At 43.4% G+C, this 22,134-nt stretch overlaps 1 protein-coding gene across 11 annotated transcripts in view; it reads right to left on the bottom strand.

The window, feature by feature from the left end:
• Positions 1–22,134, bottom strand: part of SIPA1L1 (signal induced proliferation associated 1 like 1) — a 371,790-nt gene that overhangs the window by 119,161 nt on the left and 230,495 nt on the right. For all 11 annotated transcript variants that reach the window (XR_005837672.1, XR_005837671.1, XR_005837673.1 and 8 more), the window contains one exon: positions 10,791–12,591. Coding sequence is in view for 8 of the 11 variants with exons in the window: in XM_040641706.1 (XP_040497640.1) it covers positions 10,791–12,288 (1,498 nt within the window). In the remaining 3 variants the exon portion in view is untranslated. The remainder of the gene's footprint in view (positions 1–10,790; positions 12,592–22,134) is intronic.

Here is a 22,134-nt window from a genome sequence, read left to right on the forward strand (position 1 = left end):
TAGGTTTTGCCCAACTGCCAAAGAGGTCAAAGAGGAAAACAAAAACAAAAACTTAAGGATATCTGATATAAACATTATGTATAATAATGAAACCTGGAAAACCTGAATTTGCAACAGCTGGAAAATTTTTTTTAACTTTTTTTTTTAATATTTTATTTATTTATTTTTCAGACAGAAAAAGAACAAGCAGGGGGAGTGGCAGGCAGAGGAAGAAGCAGGCTCCCCGAAGAGCATGGAGCCCAATGTGGGACTCAATCCCAGGACCCTGGGATCCTGACCTGAGCTGAAAGCAGATGCTTACCTGACTGAGCCACCCAGGTGTCCCTGGAAAACTTTAAATAAATGATGGCACAGTCAATTATGGAACCATGAAAAAATTTATATACTGTATCTAATGATCCTATCTTACTGAAAACATGAATAGGCATGTGTTCAAAAGATGAAACAAAATCACTAGTAATCCCACAAGATTAATTTTCTAATTTTCTATAATTACTAATATTTCTGTAATGAATTTCATATATGTAACTTCTATAATGGGAAGATTTTTTGAAGTATAAAAAAATGTATTTGTTTGCAAATGGCCAGTGAGTATAAAAAAACTTTAAAAGGCTGCATATTAGTGTAACTCTTTACTTTTAATGTTAACCCTAATTCAAATGCCAGCTTAGGGAAAAAAATGTATTTAACATCCACATGAGAGAAATTACAATGAAGCACCCATCTCTAAATCAACTTTTTTATAAACAACCTTTGTCCCTCCTTACCAGGGATACTGCAGCAAGAGGTCTTCTTATCTAAAAATGCTTTTGAAGGATCTGGAATAATGTCCCTAGGGGTGGCCAGAAATGCAGTCAAGAGAGAACTCACTGCTGCTCGGGAGGTCAGGGACAATGCAGTGTGTGTCAAAAAATAGCACAGCCCACAGACCTGCTGGCTGCCCACCCCAGTTGCAGATGTCGCTTCTGCTGATGCTCCTCCGCCGTCAAATGCTTCTCTTTGACTTGAATGCATCTGGGTGGCTCTGTCAGTTAGCATCTGACTCTTGATTTCAGCTCAGGTCATGATCTCAGGGTTGTGAGATCGAGCCCCATGTCGGGCTTCTTGCTCAACACCGAGTCTGCTTAAGGATTCTCTCTCTCTCCCTCTGCCCCATCACTCGTGCTCTCTCTCTCTCAAATAATAAATAAAATCTTAAAAAAAAAAAAAGATCTCTTGCTGCCCTGAAGATCAGATGAATGGCCTCCATGTACAGAGGAGGGGCTCCATGAGAAGCCCAGGAAAGGAACTGATATGAAAACGTGACTACTGCTCGAGCACCTGATTTAGGAGCTCAGGATGAAGGGTTCACTGGGTGTCTAAAGTTATAAGGAGGTACACATTTGGAAGACAGGTGAGACAGGCTTTAATTTTGCATCAAGTTGTACTGAAAGAATAGAGCTCAAGAGCCCTTCTTCCCTTGACTCAGCAAAGAGAAGAGCGTATGGGGATCTGTAAGCATGGCAGTCACTCTGATGCGCTTTGATACAGGAAGTTGGGGAAGCGCTCCCACTGCCCAAGTGGACGGTTCCTATGCTAGCTACTGTAACGGACTGCACCTGAGGTGGGTTGGTTTTTTTTTTCTTTTCATCTTTACTACTTTATACTTAGAGAAAAGCTGCAAAAACGGTACAGGGAGTTTCCATAGCTCCATGACCCAGCCTCCTCCAATGCTACCACCTTCTGCGACTCCTGTGACTCCATATGGTACAATTACCATGATCAGAACCAGGAAATTCACACTGGTACAATCCCATTAACTGATTTTATCCAAATTCCACCAGGGTTTCCACTGTGCTTTTTTTGTCCCGATATCCCGTTCAGCCCTCCACGGGGTAGTCATTTCTCCTTAGTGCCCTGCAGTCTGTGACGGCTACTCGCTCTTCGCTCGTCTTTCATGACCGTGACCCCTTCGCAGAGTATTTCCCAGTGCACTGGGGTCTGCCTGCTGGTCTCAGGTGACTGCACTGAGGGTGTGTACTCTGGGCAAGAGAGCCACAGAAATGATGTCACCTCCCCAGTGCATGATTTCCTGGGGTTCAGGGTATGGACCTTGGTTCACTCCATTCAGGTGGCGCCTGCCAGTGTCTAGATTTCTCCTTGCGCTTTATAAATACCTTCGGGGAGATACTCAGATTATGCAAATCCTGCTTCTCCTCACCTGTCACTCACTGATTGTGGCATCTATCAGTCGTGTCTAATACGGTTTACAATAGTAAAATTCAGTCTCCATACGGGTGTTCTGGGCCTGTGGGGACCAGCTGGTGGTCCTGGTTAATTTCTACTAAACCACCATGACCACACACAGACTTGTTTGTGGTCTCATTTCCTGAAAAGAGAGGAAAAGGAGCTGCCACATATTATTCAGGGTCTGCCGTGGAACACGAGGTCATGCACACAGAGGGCCCTCGTCGCCTCTCCCTGATGCTGTAAGTATGGGACACGCTCAGCTCAATAAATCTTAGACTTCACATCGCACCGAACGTTCATTCAATGGCGGAAGCTTCACGGAGCCTGCCTTGGCTGGGGTCCTGGCCTGCAAGGCGGGCTCAGACTGGTTAGGAACCGGCGCGTCGCCGGAAGCACTGTGCAGAAACAAGGGCACGGGGCGACCTGGGGCAGCACTGGGGGCAGGCCCACGAGAGGCAGGAGCCGGTCAGGGGTCAAGAGAGGAAGAGAACACAACACGCATGCATGCAGGTGGACGAGGAAAGGCAGCTCCACGCGGGAACGGAGCACGACAAAGTCTGCCCCACGCGGGCACCCCTGCGGGTCCCATCCCGCGCTGTGGTCACTGCCCTCTCACGGCCCGGGGACATGTCTGTGGTCGCACTACTGTGTCGGCACTAGCCCTCAGTGCTGCCTGTCCACGGCCGGCGAGGCCTGCTGGGGAAAGGGACGCACAGTGCTGAGGGGAAGCCTGCCGCCCACACCAATCCTCCCAGGCCTTTGTTCATAAACAAGATCGCCAGACAACTAAGGAAAACCCATAACGGCATGAGAGAGAAAATGAGAAAACAGAAAATACAACCGAGAAGATACAGATCAAAGAAACGAGGAGAAGAGATTTCAAATGAACAGCAATGGAGGAATGTGGGATATAAAAAGGATAAGCTATTATCAGATATAACTATAGAGAAACTAAAATATTGAGATCCTGGGGATTAAATATACAATTGCTGAAATAACTGAAAGGCCTAGATAACAGAATGCAGAGAGGTGCATACCAATCCCTTGTCCAGGAGACAAAATTGATAAATACAGAACAGAAACAAAAAGAAATTGAAATTACAAAAAAAAGCATGGAGGATATATTCAGAGGTTCGCCATCCAACTAAATGGACTCCAGAAAGGGGGGGGGGGGGAATAAACTGCAGGTTTTTAAAACTATTCAGAAAAAAATATAATGGTTGAATTATTTCTCATAATTCTCAATTATTTCTCATAATGCTCAAATGTTTCTCATTTGTCTCAAGATCACCAATGGCAGACTTTAAACACCATGAAGACAGGTGCATGTGCTTTTGTTCTCTGCCAGGCATAGCAGCTGGCACAGAGTAGATGCTTAATCAGTACTATTTAATGAATGAAGATCTAAATATGTACTTTTTTTTCCTAGTAAGCTCTATGCCCATCGTGGGGCGTGAACTCATAACCCCTAGGTCAAGGGTTACATGCTGAGCCAGCCAGGTGCCCCATGTGTACCTGTTGATTTTTTTATATTTATTTATTTTTAGAGAGAGAATGGGCCCATGTGAGCAAGGGGAAGGGCAGAGGGAGAGAATCTCCAGCAGGCTCCCCACCGAGCACAGAGCCCGCCTCCAAGCTCTGTCTCAGGACCACGAGATCATGACTTGAGCTGAAACTGAGAGTCAGATGCTCACCTGACTGAGCCCCTCGGGCGCCTCTACTTTTGATTTTTAAAACTACTTTAAAAATACGAAGAACACTCTTGTTAATACTAAATAGGATAAGAATTTGTGTGTAAGATATAGAAGATTATAAACCAAATTATTGGAATTAGGAGAGGGATTACTTTCTCCACTTCCGTATTACTAATTTTTATAATAAGCATATGTAGAGTTTGTGTGACTTGTTTATTGTCAGTGTCCTTCACCCTCCATCAGGGTGGTCTCTTCTGTTTACCATTCCAGTGCCCCGCACCTTGCCAAGCACGATGCAGGCACTCATGCTTATGTGGCAGCCATGGACGTGCGACACTTGGGTCTCCCTTCCAGAAAGGGCTTGCAACCGATTTAGCCACAAGAAATGCAATTAGTTGAAGTCTCTGGCTGTAGCATCTTTGGATCTGCTAGTTTTCCGATCCAGCCACTTTCTTCCTGGCAGCCCCCATGCACAAACAGAGCGTGCTGCGGCTAAGAGGGCCTGCACACTAATGCCCAACACGGGACTCCTCTAAGCTTATTCTTCATGCCACTGGGTCGACTATGACTCTGTTAGATCTGCATCGTGGTTTGAGGCTCCCTTGTCCAGTTCTGCTCCTTTCCTTTCAGGGGTCACATCTGCATCATGGACTGAAGGCTTTCCCTGCTCAGTTCTGCTTCTTCCCCTTTCTTCTGTCCCAGACATCACCCCCAAGCCCCAAACAAACCACTTAAAAGCCTATACTGTCTCAACATTGGCTTCTCAGAACTCTCAACTATTTGTTACAGGATTAAATTTATGATATAAATTTACACGGTTGCAAGGTTGGATTTTATTTGGCAAAGGCAAGAGGTTGGATTTTGAGTAGGGCAGACTAGAGATGGAGAGACTAAGACACCTGGTCTAAAACTTGGGCAAGAGGCAATGGGGGCCTACAGCGACCGCACTGGGAACAGGACACAGAGAACAGGAAGTGAGCAGCAATCTGAAGGTAGAGTCAAGGGGCCCTCCCAACGGTCGGAGGTGGAGAACAAGGGCAGAGAGGCATCAAAGAGGCCGCAGCGCTTCAAAACCAAGCGACTGATGATACCAGTGGCATTTATAGCAAGAGTGCAGTGATGAGGGAGATTCGTTTAGGGAGGAAAAACTAAGTCAGCATTTGTGTGCAGGGCTTTGAGTTGTCAACACGACAGCCATCCAGGTGGAAGCAGGCGACAGCGAGAAAGGCAGCTAGGGGGCGCCAGGGTGGCTCAGTCAGTTAAGCTTCCAACTCTTGATCTCAGCACCGTCTTATCTCAGGGTCTTGATCTCAGGGGTCTCAAGTTCAAGCCCTGCATTGGGCTCCATGCTGGGCATGGAGCGTACTAGAAAGAAAGAAAAGGAAAGAAAGAAAAGAAAGGCAGCTAGAACAGAGGAGAAAGCCTGGGAAGACAGGGATGTATTTGGATAGAAGTGTTATGTGTGCTAATTATCTTTTCCAAAGAGAATTTTTTTAGGTCATTAATTATAAAGGAAATATATAAATCATGCTGATGAACTAGAAATCAAAGACGCAAGTGAAACAATGTGTTAATAATGAAGGTTGTATAGTTGAGAATCAAATGTGGGTGTGGGAGCTGACGTAAAACAGGAGACACAGTCAACAAAATAAGCAAACCAGTACAGCACACCTATCACCAGAGAGCAGCCATTCAGTAGCTACCAGAAAACAAGTCCTGGCATCACATTCTAAAATAAATTTCTCACATGGAACTTTCCAAAGGGGCTAAAGAATGACATAATGGGCAACGCTTCATCACCAGTTTTATTGCAACAACAAATTCTGTTTTTATATGACTGGATCTTAAAAAGACGACCTTGAATAAAGTCAAGTGTTTGCGCAAATGTGGCCTCTTACGGTTTATCTTGATTTAAAAATAAAACAGAGGGAGGAACAGCTGAGGCACATACCCTTTTAACCAACTTCCGTGCAGCTCCGAGTTGAGATGGCTCAGGTTATACAGTATCCTGAGTGCCTTACAGAGTCTAGATCAGTGTTAAAATTCGGGAGATCACAGCCGAGAAAGAAGAGGACCATTTTCAAAGAAGCAAACATGCAAACCTTCAAACCTAATGGCCTCCTTGCTCCTGGAAGCCTGAGAAAAAGACGGTAGCAAATCACACTTCTGGGTTAACTAAAGAAGGTATTTAGTGCCCAAAATCTCCCTGAAAGGACTACCTAAGTAGAGAGATACCTTCAAACCAATCAAAGACAGTTTATGTGATCTCAGTAAAAAGTAAAAAACAAGGGTATTGAAACAATGAATTATTATACATGTATAAGATCTTTCCCTATTAAACTTAGCCAAAATTAACTGTTAAGTTCAAGAACACAGAGGTTCAGTGAAGCAGACTTGCTGGCTTATCACCTCCCTGAAAAATAAAACTGTCCACATCAAAACACCGAACAGCATAATTATCCTTAAAGAACTCTGAACTATAAGACAACCCAATTTTTCTCAACTTTAATGCTGCAATACTTACAGGAGGATTAAAAAACAAACTATACACAGATTTCCCAAACAAGCTTAGCTGGACGGTGTCCCTGATGATCTATACACGACACAGTACAATCCACTAAAACTTCACAACAGCTACCTGACCTCCTCTAACAAACGCGACGTTCGAGACCAGCTCTCCATAGTAAACTGGAGACTAGACCAGAGTGCTGAACTGTCACTCCCAAGCGCACAGGAAGTTAAGGCATACGTTCTAAAGAAATGATGCTAAAGATGGCTGGTTATTTACCTCTCACCCTCTTATGAAGAAAACCAGACCCTACAAGAGCAACTGAAATCCAGCGATCAACAGATAGTTCTGGGGCCCGGCACGCTGCTGGAACTGATGTGTGTGTGCGCGCGTGTGTGCGTCCACACACGTGCGTGAGCAAGTGCAAACGTGCGTGTGGCGGGGTGAGGCGAGGTGGAGGACGAGGAATTAACAGTACAAACAATTAAACCTGATGGTTTAACGTTATCAGAAAAATAATTAGATATACAAGCATTAGGAGCGGGGAAACTATTTAGACGAGCCTCAGACCAGATAATGGCGGTTTCTCCCGGCCCCTGGGCAGTAGGGAGAGGCCTGTCACTTACACAGCACCTCCAGTCACTTTGAGAGGGACACCCTGCCTGGCATAGAGACTAGCCCATCAACACTCTTGACCAATGGAGCAACAAACACCACTGCCGAGACAGTGGGTCTCTCTTTTCCATAAGTGCATCACTCTGAACGGGATTCAGGGAACACCTGCGTCGCAGACAACTGCACACTCGGTGCAAAAGTGGAGAAGTCTTGCACAGCCACAGAAAGTGAGGAGGGCAATGGCTGGGAAAGCGCCTCCTCAACAAGCCATGCTGGCTCCAGGCAACATCGAAACTTTAACAGTTTTCTCCACTTACAAACTTCCTGGGTACTTCAATCACGGTGACTAGCTAAATAAAAACTAAGCACAAAACACGTATATGGACTCAAAGGGAGATTACCCTATTGATACTAACGCTATCCTACTGCCTGGTTTGGGTCCCTGTAGGAAGGCTATGGTCGTATCACAAGCACTCATCGCAATGACAGCTTCACCTCGGGGTCCTGAGAGCATTAAGGGAGGAAGTCCGTATAAGACACCAACTAAAGACACAATAAATGTTAACTCTATTATTCCTGTCATTTAACCTTGGGTGTGTCCAGGCCAGGGCTTACGTGGTGTAGTCAGATATCGTCTACAACCTATATTCCCAAATAATGACACACGTAACAACAGTGTGATATCAGAGCGACTGCAGTGTCAGGAGCCCAATATAATTAAGTTTAACATATACTGCTGACTGTAGAGTCTACTGATGAAAGAGAATCCCGCCCACCCCGAGACTTAGCCACGTGAAGTCGGGAAGGCATGAAACAGCAGAATGGCCAATATCTGGTCATGAAGAGGCTGGACTGAGTCAGCCAGGCCAGTAGCACTAGACCCCGATGCACCTGCCACTGATGTACTCCTTCAACAAGACGACTGCCTTTCCGTTTCTGATCAGGAAAGAAGGAGTTAGCCCACGAATCTCAGCGAATCGAGCTGTACAGTAACAATTATAAGAGAATACTTTGTTTAGCCATATCCTATATGGTGACTAAGTATAGACAGATAACTTTTTAAGTATGCAGTTATACATTAGGGGGCTTCATTTCAGCTTCGAATGAGGTTACTCAGAGCCCTAATTTGCTGTTTATTATCATACTGTGACGAATGACCTGCCTGATTTGAAAACTCTAAGTTGTGTGGCCCAAGAAAACACAGCAGGAGCTCTGAAACTGGCTCCCACTGGACTGACTTCCTGGATTAACTACTGCTCTGAGTTCCCTCTGTCCAGCACGATGATGAATGCCCAAGGACACGGGCAGGCCATCTCCAGGGCCACACACACTTTGTTCCCACCAGCTGGGCTTCAAGCTGACAGAGTCAGGTGGTGTCTTCCCAAACCTGTTTATGCCAGTCGACTTGTTATTGTAATTATGAAATTTAATTAAATATTATGAAAGCTGATGGAATAGGAGTATAAAAGATAAATCTTGTTTCTATTAAAAACTAAGCTGAAGGCTTTAGAAAGACTTAATAAAAGCAAGTCATTAAAAAGAAAGCTATTGGATTAGATGTGGGCAAGACAACTATAAAAAAGGAAAAAAAATGAAACCTAAGATTCTGTAAGACTGGTTTGCTTTGCTAGTGTCTGTTTTATATTGTTAATACCACGTAAAATTCAAAATAGTAGGATCACTGTTAAGGAAAAACCCTCGGCCTCACAAGAGTTTGGCAAATCCATTTTTACATATTTTAGTGAAAATAAAATATATTGGGCATGTATAACTTTTAAAGATTCCCTACTCTTAACTGGTATTTTCAATTAACCCAGTTCCAATTATGATGGGTAATGGTATTTTCCATGCTTCGAATTAGAAACGACTTTGGATTAGTGGCTTTTAAATTTATGAAGTGTTAGGATCTAAGCTGGAATCCTCTGGAATATAGATGTCCAAATTTTTATGCCATACAAATTTCTACCAGATTTAAACATAAAAACATACGCTTTCCCTTCACTCTGACACAGCAGAGAGAAGGGCCCAGTGGTTAAGAACACAGCGCAGGTGAGACACTTCTGACGTGGAATCCAGACTCCCACACTACTAGCTCCATGCCAGCTGAACCACCTACATCCACTAAACCACGTAAGCTCCAGTCTTCTCATCTGGAAAATGCAATCATTGACGGTACCTACCTCAGTGGGCATTTTGAGGTTGAAAGGAGAAAAATGCAGGGCATATCAAATACTTACTGAGAGTTCCTGTTACATAATAAGTGCTCAAAAATGTTCATTAATATTTTATACTGCCTAATAGAAAAAGTGCCTACTATGTAAGTAAAATTATGACCAATATGTTCTGTTTTTAGCAAGATGGCCCCCACCAACAGATACCTCAGAAACACCTGTGGAAAATGTCCCGAGGTACAATAAAGCAGGGGTTCTCAGCTAGAAGCAACTTTACCTCCCAAGAGATATTTGGCAATGCCTGGAGACACTTCAGGTGGTCACAACTGGGGGGAGGGGTACCTACTGGCATTTACGGTGTAGAGGGCAGAGGGGCTGCTAATCTTATCCTACAATGCACATAGGACAGTCCCCTCCAGCAAAGAATTATCCGGGCCCAAATGCCAAGATGGCAACACTGAGAAACCTTGTCAAGGTATATAGGACAGTATAGGTGATTTCTAAAAAATCAGAACTCCATAAAATTATTGAGAAAACATCGATTGCTTAAAAAAGAAAATGGGATTTTCATTATCACGTTGTCAAATAGCTAGGACAGATATTTAGGAGACATGGATTTTAGCAACACGACAAGATTCTTGGGGTCAATCAGCCCTCATGAATACGGTCTATCATGCAATGACCTTAGGATAAGTTTTCTTCTAACGCAAACAATGTTAATACAGCTACCATGAGCATTAGAAGTGGAACGTCATTCGCAAGAAGTTTAAGTAAGAGTCAAAAACCCCGAAGAAGCAGGTGGAAAGTCAAAATACTGCTCTAGTACTTTGCACCCAGAGGGCCACTCAGCCAGGCTGCGGAGACTCCTGAGCTAGCTAACGGACCACAGTGCAGGTCCTTCCCTGGCGAGCAGCCTGTTTCTCAGCTTGGGTACGTACAGGACTGAAGCTCACTCTTCAGTGACTAATGTGGCTCAGAAACACTATTAGACTGCTCCTAAGACTTCGTTTAAACTACTTACTGTTAATAAATCACACGGCCTTTCTTAAAAGCAGGAGATAAAACTATAAAAGTACAATCCAAAAATATATGTGTATCCCCCCCACAAACACACAAAAAGCAGAAAAGACTAGAAAGGAAGTCACCAACACATTAAGGCTCAGTCCCTTTTCTACCCCATTCTGTAAGACTTAGATTTGACTCCTGCCTGAGACTTATTGGCTGAGACTTTTTGTCAAATAACATAACTAATGTTCACTAAAATGAGAACATTGAGGCAGAAAAATGGTTTTGAAGTTCTAAGAAAAGGCAGCATTAAGATTGTTTTTGTAGTCATTAAAAAAAAGCTATCTTTAAAATATTTCAACTTTATGGCATTCATCTCTCAAGGTAACAGATCAAGTCTTTTATACAAAGACTATAATTTCATCCACTAAATTAAAAAAATCATTAATATTAAATATCCATTTTTATGCCTGAAAGGAGAAAGTAATTCAAAAATGCAAAAAGACATAAATGGTAGCAAATACAGGTTAACTATTTTATCCCTGATGCTACAGGATCTCCACTCACCCTTCTGATAGAAGAATTTCCTGTAATAGTACGCGCCCAGATCCACGTGCTCTACGATGTACCTCTTCACCCGGTCCAGATGCAACACGAGGCTGTCCTTGGGCACCTCAAGGACCGCCACTCCTGCGTTTGTGCAATGGGAACTAAGCGTAGACTCAAAGGAGGCACTTTCACACCCACTAAAGGAACCAGAATTTGATTTCGACAGGCTGATCTTCCTTTCACCTTCTCCACCGATCTCGTTCCGAAAATACGGACAGCTCATTACCAGCTCATTGCTCTTATCATCTCCCTGGTCCATGCTGAGGCTCCCCTTGGAATTCAGGTCCTCCGTGCTGCCCATCGGGGAGCTAAAACTGGCCGAGTGGGATAAAGGCCCCGAGACCAGGGAGGCCACGGCAGCGGCCGATGCCCCCGTGGTGGTGTTTCTCCTCTTGATAACATTATGCCTGTTCATAATCGCTTCATTCAAGTCAAATAATATACTCTGGACATCGTAGTGGGCAAAGCACTTTGGACATGTCCAGGGCCTGACAGAGTCTTCCGACCGGTTATCTTCCAGATCCGACGATTTCCCAAGTTCCTCACCTTTGGCATTGCGTAATTTCCGAAAAATGGACGAGTCTCCAGTCTCAGACTTGGAACGGCGCTTGAGTGGTTTTTCCCTTTCCTTAAAGAGCCTGAGGTTCTCTCTCTGGGAGATGGGCCCGTCGATAACATCCAGAGAGAAACCGGAGCCCTTGCCCCCACCGGCGATGAGAAAGTCACTGAGCTTGGTTGGAGTTGGACCTCGATCGGACTTGTCATCTTTGTAGCCCTTTAACAGATCGAAGAAGCTCTCCCCGGACGTTCCCTGCTTGTCGATTGAAGAGGTGCTACCATATTCCCTGTGCAGTGATGGCCCAGTCTTGTAGGTGGGCGAGATACATTCATCGAAGCTATCCACGTCAAGTTCACTTATGGTGATGTCGCTGTTGCTGCGCTGCCGGATCCTGCGGAGGGCCTTCCTGGGGGAGCTGGGGTAGGCTTCGGGCATGAGAAATCGGGAGTCCATGCTCTCCGCCGGCCTCGTCTTGCTTTTCAGCGTGTTCTGTATGCTCTTCAACATGGCTGAGTCACTGGAATTGAGGCTAACAGAACTTCCCTGACTCACAGGACTGCTTTTGGAGGACAGGCTCTCAAGGCAACTTGAGGTTTCTATTTCCTGGCTTGAACGGCTAGATTCTTTGACGTTCTCCTTGCGTGGGGGCCAATCCGCAATCCTAGCCCTAACCCCCATCTTGGGGACTCCGGGGGTGGAGGTTATATGGTGAGAGCCTTCACTTCGGGGCGGCCCTACCGGAGCCAGGACCGAGGGCCCCAGGCTGCCATTCTGGGACCTGAAGCGTCGCATGTAGAAGTCGTCGGTGTGGACTTTGGGAGCGCCATCTGTGGCCACAACTGAGGCCCTTTCGGGGGCAGCCGGCCGCTCTGTCTGTGACCGTTTCAAGCTGGTCATGATGGAGAAGCAATCAGACTCAAATCCCTGCACAAAGGACCATCATAGCTAAGTTTTAAATGTGCACTTCCCTTTTGGAGAACGGTTTCCAGAAAATACAGCAGTTGCATGAGATCTTAATCTTTTTCATTTAAAAGGTGAAAGGATGCCTTATTTCCAAACCTCTGAAAATCCAGATCTTCAAAACATTATAATCCACAATGGTTTCCTTTGCTTCACTTTCACAGACAGCTTTCTTTCAGAAAAAACTGAATGGAACTTGTATTACTGGGGCTCTGTGATTGCCACAATCCCATGCTTTCTCTAAAAGAAGAAGGACAATTAGAATTAGCATCTGATAAATACCTCTAAAAATAAATATGCAATTGCTAAAACCAGACACATGAAAATAAAATACTCGATAATGGATTGTGGGTCACAGCTCATCTTTTCAGTAAAGCAGGTTTGAAAGAAAGTGAAAGCATTTAATAAAATCAAATGGTACATATTTTGAAAGACTATTAATACTTCAGCTTCACTGAACTGTTTCATGTAATAGGAGGGAGGGGGTGGGGATCTCGTTCCAAGACATCAAGGCTCCTACCCCAAGTACGGACCAAGTACAGGCTCCGACCTCCAGTAACGCAGAACATCACCAACCACTGTGCCCACCAGAAGTTCGCAACACGACCAACGGAGTTCAGTAATTAGAGCAACGTGTAGTCAGTTTCTAAATAAGACTGAAAATCACGTTATCGAGTACCCTGCAACACTCACTTTTTAACATCTTTCATATTTCAAAACGCTGCTTGCTTTTTCGGTTTCTTTACAAACGCTTAACGTAGTTGGCAAGAGCAAATCCAATAGAGAGAAAATAAACCGGGTTTTCCCGGAGCCATTACATCCATTACCACTCCTCCGAATTTCCCTCACTTTATCACTTACCCCCGCGAGGAAGACCTCCGGATGAATCCCGCATTCACCACCACCTCTTCCCCGGCTCTCCCTAGCCTACTCTGGAAGCTGGAACACTCTGCTAATTAACAAAACGCCTGCATTTCCTTACGCACTGCACCCTCCCCCACCCTCCGGTGCCGATTTATGAAGACAGCAGAACAAAATGCTGCTCTGGACAGACCTCTCCATATTCCCCGACAGACGACAGAGAAGCGTTAGCATCCGTGCAGGTGACGGGTGAAGAACACCAACTTCGTCGTGAGCCCGTCAGTCAGGAGGCAAGAGACACCCATTCTGAGCACAAAACCCCGCATGGTTGCGTACATCCTGCAAATAACGGCAGGGACCCTCTTTCCAAGGCTCCACAAATTACACAAGAGGTGGCCTTTAAATTCTTGCCAAATCCACGTTTGGAAGGATGCTGCTGAACCAGCACCGGGCTGACAGGGCTGCATTGTCTACAAATCACGGCTGACACCCCGAGGACGACCCGCGCTCGCTGCACTCCGCTCGGCGGTAACAAGCACTTACTTCCACGATAATTAAGCATCTCGCGAGTCGGCCTCCTGCCTCCGAGGCAGCCGCTTTAATTTCTCTTGCAGTACGCAGCATCATTTTAGAAGACTCGCTGCTATTTAAAGGCTGGAACATTTAGGGGAGTTTCAGAAACTGCACGCTGCCTGCAGAATGCAGGGCCGGCGGAGCTCCAGCTGGGCTCGGGGGCTGGGCCGGGAGGCCGGGCAGATAAACGCCAATTGTTTTCACTCGGGCCCCTCCTCCCCCGGCTTTTGTGAAAGGGGTTAAAAGGCTTTGCACCGCTACCTAATTAAACCTGGCTTTTGAGCTCTCTAGAAACTTCTGCCCTCAGATTGCTCTGATTTCCTTAACAATCCACAACGCTGCGTGCCCCTCTTGAACTGTAAGCCTTCACGTGGAATAACGTGCTAACTGTTGCTTCCAGAGGCAGAGGAGGGGCAGCACATGTGGCCACAGCAGAGGTTCCAGGAGTGCTCCACATAAAATGGGAGGAAAACCAGCCAACTGAGCCAAAATGCAAAGTAACCTCCAGCCCATCTCCAGAGAAGAAAATCTTTAGACAACCAAAGCTAGAATTTATGAGCTATTTTGTAACTGGGGGCGGGGGTGGGAGGTGGGCTGTTGATTTCAATGAAATATCTTTCAAGCAGAGAATACACTAGCATAAAGAACAATTCTAAGTAGATTCTTATAAAAAAATCAGATATTTTCACCATTTCTCACAATTTCAGAGAAATCCAAATAAATCTATTCCCAGAGCTTTCAGTCTCTAAAAGGCCAACACATGAATGCCACCGGGGATAAAGACATTCTTGTCACGTTTCATTTCCCTCAGAAAATAGTTTGTTGCAGAACTGTCTTTTTTAGGATATGTGAAGTTGTATCCATTGTAGGAGGAGACTGAAACCCAGCACTAAAAGACAATAAACAGAACTGACTTGGAAAAGCCCAGGCTGAGCTATCTCTGCCACAGACCTCCTCTTCCAGAACCATCTCAAAGGCTTCCTAGATTTTTTTAATGAGTTTTTAAAAATCTTATATTTCATAAAAATTACTTTGCAGTTTGAAAGAAATGCCAAGACTCCAGCTACATCTTATGAAACAATGCAATGTTTTCTTTTAATTTCAAAATATAGGTGGGCACATAGGGAGAGAGCGTACCCACAGTTTAATGATCTGTAAAAACCAAGGAACTGGAAGACAGACAACTGAGTTAAATAACAGGGTTTTGTTTTGTTCTGTTTTTTCCTGTCATAGGACCTTCTTTACTATTCTCATTCCCTCTCTGTCCCATCTCCCTCTCTTTCTCCCCATCCCTGTTTATAGCATAGCATCAAATCCCTTTCAGTGCAATATGAACTTTGAACAGACACTAGTATATGTAGAAATATATGTATGTTTTGCATTTGTTAAACTAGTCAAAAATAAAGATGTCAACCATGTGTGTAATATTACGACAGATCAATAACACCTAAAACCTATTCCTTAGGATTGAGAGAAAAGCAAACATATGCTGACAATTATTAGCAATTCTCTTAATTATCAGCAAACCTGCTTAAACATCATTAAATACAGTAAAAAGCAATAGAGTTAAATAGAAGAACAACACTAATTTACAGCACATCACCTCCATCTGTTGAAAGAGCACGCTATACAGAAATTTCCTTGGTACACGTTTAATTCTCCACCTCTAAGTACTACTACTTGAGTCTATGGCAGACCCATTTAACAAGAATACCAACCCACTGTTTGGTTCAGCGACTTCCCGCAAATTCTATCAGAAAAGGAGAAGATGCATCCAAATCTTACTGGTTGACAATCTTTTCATCACTCAAGGTCTATCACAACGGGACCCACCATCCTTTCCTCATAATGTCAATCCTCCAGAAGTGCTTCCTCCTCTCTTCTAAATCACTCCCAGCATTTCTCAATTCCCTTCTGAGTACTGACCACACACTTGGTGCCAGGGGCATGTGAGGAAACAATCCCTTCCTTCAAGGGAAGCTATATGTGTAAAAACAGTCCTTATCATTCTGGCTCCTTGAGACATTTACACTCTTGACCTCTTGATCCCTCCCTCCTTCCTAAAACACTCTTCTCGAGATTTCCATGATAACCATGTTCTTCATTTTCTCTTGCCTTTCTCTTTTTGCTCACTCTTCAATACCACGGGTGGGCTCCACTGAAAAGCTAGTGATTCCAGAGTGGCATCCTTGGCTGGCTTCTCTTACCATCCTTCATACTTTGAGGGGGCTATAAGGGGTATTAGTATTGGGATGTACAGGAGCACTGAGTGCGTTAGGATGAGACAGCAGGCATGGGTACACCCAAGTAAAAATATTACTCTGGAAAGCAGGCTGTTGTTGACTTGGTTGGATCATAGTTGCCTGTGCAACTGAATGAAGACAGAATAAGGGAATTACGTGGGGAGATGCTGCGTGGTGGCCGGTACACTCTGGTGATGTCACAGGTACCTGAACCTTCAGATATAACCTCTGTGCAGTTACCTCCAAATCTCCATGCATGACCCTCTCTCCTAAACTCCAGATAAAATACATGCAAGTACTCATTTGATCGCTTCCTTATTTACCCATTTTGTACAATGAATTAACTACCAGAAAAATGGAAAAAAAATTTTTTTCCAAGAAATGAATGAGTGATAAGGAAGTGAGAACAATAAATAATAGAAGGAACCAAACGAAAGAAACAACATGAGAAACTTTCTCTGTGCCAAGGGCATAAAAAATAGTTTAAAGGGTACACAAGAAAATGTGGGAAGGAAAAAAACAAAAACAAAACCAAAAACCAAAAAAACCAACAACTATACTTTCTATCCTGAAATAATTTACCAAACAATACAGTATATTCACCAAAACAGATGTAGTGCTTCTCAACAAATACGTCCATGTTCCACAATGGGATGTTGTTAGATTCCTCCACCGGTATTTACGAAATTTGAGTATTTATAAAGGTATCAATGTAAATAATTTACAAAGTTGTATATATAGCTTTAGAATGCCCATAAATATTCTTTAGTAATGCCCATAAATAAATATACTTTACAATGTAATAATAAGCTTTATTTTAAAATAGAAACATAAGCTCACAGTCCTTGAACATTAGGTTAGCTAAGATAACCAAGTAAGGTAAACTCTTTCCTTTACATCCCTTCCTGGCTTTCCTGAATTTCATTCACATTACGTAAAAGTAACATCTCCGTTGGAAGGTCTGTCTCACTCTTTCAAGAGGGCTTGAAACACATACAAACATCTCAGGGCAATGTCATTTGTAATTTAAGATTTATGAATCAGCACATAACTTTTTAGACAGGAATTTCCCCCTTTTTTCATTTCCGTTCTGTCCCTTCAACAAAAAGCAGGAAGAATTGGGAGAAACAGGGTTGATAAATCTAGTTCCTGTTCCAAAATGTTCACTATCTGAAAAACACACCACTGATGGAGACGAAGTAGATTAAAAAAACTTGGCCTGAAATTAATCAAGTAAAAGAGTTACGGGATATAGACACCTATGCAAAGGATCAAGTTACATTTGAATTTGGAGATAAGAAAGCAACTTAAAATGTGTCTATGAGGCCAGAGCAAGAACTAACATCTGGCTCCTACCCACCTGCCTAACTAAAAAAAGTTCAATGAAAAAAGTTACATTTCAAAGGCCTAGCGAAGGAAACAATAAAACTTGGTAGAACGCTTGATGGCAAAAAAGGGATGACAGAACGAAGCAGGTACCAAGCAGGTTATATGGTGGAGTTACTGATGAGCAGTGAAATGATTCAACAGTTGGCAAAACAAGAAGGAGAGAAATAAATGGGAACATTTATCTCTTATACTTAAATATGACTAAAACTTATGTAATAAGCAATTGCTACAATGCCAAAGAGCTAGGTTTGAGGAGCTCAAAGTAGAAAGTAAAGTAAAAGGTAGCAAGTAGGAGGGTAACAGTGAATCAGAATCATTAGAGGGAAAATAATAGGTGTTTGAGGTACAGTAAACGAATACTTTCAAGGAAAAGAAACTGGAGCTCACCCACTCATCAGGGGCACTGAGCGTTTCCATGTCTGGCAGCAGGATATTAAGAGAACAGAGCAGAACAGTGAAGCAAGTGTGTGTTTTAATGTACTAATTTGTACATTAATATTCATTTAAAATACATAAAAATTGTATTCATCAATACTGTACACTGTGACCTACTACTGCACAGCTGATTATCAAACACAACTTGGTACTAAACCACTTAATACCAAGTATGATCTAGGGAAAGGGGAACATGAAAAATGGATGCCAGGGGAATAACCAAGAAATGCCTCATATGCAAGGGGAAATCCTTGCCAGCTTCTCCCAAATTCTGCTTCAAATTCTGCTTCAAATTCTGCAAGTCATTAATCCACAGAAAAGGGTCCCATAATTAAATAAGGCAGGGACACACTATATATCACCTCCCTTAAGACATGATAGTACTTTTTAGTAGATTAAAGATTCCATGGGGGGAAAAAAAAACCCTAGTTTATTTAAACTAATATTTCTTTGGATATGACCCTGGATTCACTTTTTTAAAAAATAGAACATTTTTATACTGTGCATCCTATTGAACGTAACTGGGGACAAGAATGCCCAATTTTAGAATACCCTAGGATACAAACAAAATTGTATATACGTTATAAATATAGCTGTTTTTTTAAAAGTTACATGCAGATATATACACAAGCCAAAGGGAGTAGTTCCCCCAAAGAATTTACAATGCTTGTCTTGAGACAGTTGAATTAAGAATAACTTCTGGGCTTTCTTTTTTCTTCCCCCCCCCCTTTTTTTTTACTTGTACTATTTATTTTCTAAAGTAAGCATATATAACGTTAACAATCAGAAGAAAAAACTTAAGAGAAAAAAATCATTTTTTTAGAAATGATTTTAGAAACAGAAAGAAATAATCATTCTTTTACTAAACAAAACAAAACACCTGGGCATGTAGTACAACGAACACGCACCTGAATACTAATTATAAGATACTGCACTATGCTAAAGCTCCAACCACTCATATCACCAAACAAGTCAAAGTTCAACAGATGTGAGGTCCTTCATAGGGGACGATCTTGCACTAAATTGCCTGATTTAAACGAAATCAAAGAGGGCTACATGACATGTAGAGTACTCAAGACTATAAGATCAGCAGTATTTACAGACTGGATGAATTACTTCATACACAACTGCCTCCACTTCCTCATTTACAGATGATTTCCTTTAAATTTAATATCGGTATAAAAGTCCCCTCCTGCCCAGCAGGGCTGGAGAAACATCTGAGGCTGCCTAACGGGAGTGAGGCTGGGCGGCCACCACTCACTCACCCCCCTTCCTGGGGCGCATCTACTTTCCCCACATTCGCAGACATCTCACCTCCTGTCCTCACAGTCGTCCTTCTGCAGAGATTCAGGCTCAATGTAAAGAAGGTCACCATCTGACTCTGCTATGAGATACTGATGGCTCAAGAAACTGAAACTGTTTGTAACCTGGAGAGGAAGAATCTAATAGTAGTGACCTTCTCTGGGGACAGAAGGAAAAGCGGTCTGAACTGTATTAAGTCAGATTTAAATTAGATAAGCTATGAAAGCTGCCTCTGATCCAGACACGAGGAGCCACAGCAGAGAATCCCCATCACTGAGACAGCTTGTCAGGCTGCCAACGTAGACACCGGGGCACCGGATGGAGCTCTGCACTATGCTGTCACCCTCCCAGGAAGCGACATAGAGGGAACATGTCCACCCTCAAGTCCCTCGAATGCACCTGGAACAGAGGAGAGAAGCATGGGAATCCAGAGGGTTCAGTAAGATAGAACATCACAAGTGGCTGTAATAGAGATATGGTGGTTCTCTCAATTGAATATCTATATCCAAAGAATTTAAGAAAGTGCACTTGAAAAAGCACATGTAAATTTAGCTTAGAAAAAGAGTAGAAAGTAGCATCAGTAAGAAGAATGGAGAAAGTTATTTCTACATACAACTCTAATATCCAAATAACTGTTAATCATGAGTAATATCAACAGTGACCATCTTTCACTTAGCAGATTTTAAAATACCACCCAAAGACCAAGACTAAAAAGAAAAAAATTAAAGGGGCGCCTGGGTGACTCGGTCAGTTGAGCGGCCAACTCCTGGTTTTTGGCTCAGGTTATGATCTCAGGGTGGTGGGATCCAGCCCTGTGTCAGGCTCCGCGCTCAGCAGGGAGTCGGCTCGCGATTCTCTCTTTCTTCTCTCCCTCTGCCCCTCCCCTTGCTCATGCTCTCTCTCCTTCTCTCTCTAAAACAAATAAATTAAATCTATTTTTTAAAGAAAAAAATTAAAACATAAAATCACCGCACACTGCTTTAGCCTTTCCTTCCATAGAGATTGCAGATGGTCCGTTTGTCTGTTTCATCACAGCCTCAGTTCTGACTATAAGCTCTCCCGGCAGGGCTCTGAAGCATCAGGACTCCCATCTACTTCACTGTCCAACACGGGTTTGTGCCTCCAGTCCTCATGAGCACCCCGTGAGGTCACCTCCATTTTCAGAGAGGTAAGTAGATTGCATATGACATATCCAGTGGGCTTGCTCCCAGTAAATACTGGACTGGCCAAGGATTTATGGCAGAAAACTACTTCAAAAATATATTATAAAAGAAAAAAAGGTCTCCCTTTGTAGCCTCAGTTATTACTTTTGAAGTCCAACTCCGGTATGAAATACACCTAGTGGGAGAAAAATATTGATGATTAACTTCCTTAAAATGCTACCGTGGTCAAGTCACTTATCTTTTGGGAACCTTCATGACTCCTCAGCCACCACCCTGTTACTGCGTGATTCAGGCCCGGAATTCGGGACAAACAGTAGCACCTTTCCATAAAGATCTATGGGATGACTGATTCAGATCAAGGGTATCCCTCTCTGACCTCACGTTCAGAATGTAAAACTGTGAGTTGCGAGAAAGAATATCAAGTGCCAACCCTCCCTCTTCCACATGGGGTCTTTCAGGGTCAGAAACTGCAAGTTCAGGGGCACCTGGGTGGCTCAGTCGTTAAGCATCTGCCTTTGGCTCAGGGCGTGATCCCGGAGTCCTGGGATCGAGCCCCACATCAGGCTCCTCTGCTGGGAGCCTGCTTCTTCCTCTCCCGCTCCCCCTGCCTGTGTTCCCTCTCTCACTGGCTGTCTCTCTCTCTGTCAAATAAATAAATAAAATCTTTAAAAAAAAAAAGAAAGAAACTGCAAGTTCACCAAAGGCAAACGGGGGAAAGCCCCCGTGTGAAGCCAGATTTCCTCACTGCCAGACTCCTACCCTGTCAGCTAGGCCGTGATGTTCCTCCAGGACACGCCCCTCAGCAATCTGCCGCCACCAGCTTTAACCACAGTCTGAGCGTCCTTGATGCACCAGTTTCTACGCACAATCCTGCTTACTCCCCACAGCAACTGCTGGGAGGTGTGATCCACGAAGTTCACGTGTGAAGACCCTGCCGCTCCGAAGAGACCGGGTCACTGCTCTAGGGTCTGATTCCTCAGCCAAGCTGCTTGCACTAGAACACCCACTCCCCCAAAAATGCCTCTCCTCCTGCTTCTTTCTGACATTGGTGATTAACCCTACACACGGTTCGGCCTTTTTCCCCCATTAGATGTTTAGGTTCCTGAGGGCTTTTTTAATCCCAAAAGCATCTAAGCTCATATCCTTGAAATTAAATCATTAAGGAACAAAAATCACTTGATCTCAGTGAAAATGGAAGCGAAATTAACAGATAATAGAATTCACACTGTAATCTAAAATGTAGGTATGGTTATCTCATAAATATCTGTGTTGAGGGAGACAGGTCAAGGGGGGAAGAAAGCCCACTTAACCAAAATTTTATAGATTTCGGCTTCATCTTTCTCTCTTTAGGAGCCTTCACGACAACAACAGAAGTGAATGAAAAATAACAGCAACTTGACCTTCTTCTCTTCTATCCATTTACCATCAAAGGGCATGAAAAATAGCCACATAAATGAGCAAATCTTTTAAAAGAGCAACCAGAAATGCATCTGTTGGAACTGGACAAGGCACCATCACAATGAAATCACCAAAAGGTAAACTGATGCACAACAGAATCAGCTCTTAAAAATCCTAGCCCAGTAAATAAACACATTCACAGGAAAAAGGAGGGCTAGTTAGTACAGCACAGGTAGGAAGGACAACAGAAACCAGTAATTACAAATAACCACCGTCAAATTCATCATGGTCAAGATAATCATCTTTTATGCACCATGTCATTTTTCTCCCATACAAGTCTCCCCATTGCTGCCCCCTTTTGCAATGTTGTTTTCTAAGTGAATGAATTATATGCTTTTTGTTTAAAAAAAAATGGAAAT

The sequence above is a fragment of the Ursus maritimus genome, unplaced genomic scaffold (genome assembly GCF_017311325.1).
Source record: "Ursus maritimus isolate PB19 unplaced genomic scaffold, ASM1731132v1 scaffold_25, whole genome shotgun sequence".
Classification (NCBI taxonomy): domain Eukaryota; kingdom Metazoa; phylum Chordata; class Mammalia; order Carnivora; family Ursidae; genus Ursus; species Ursus maritimus.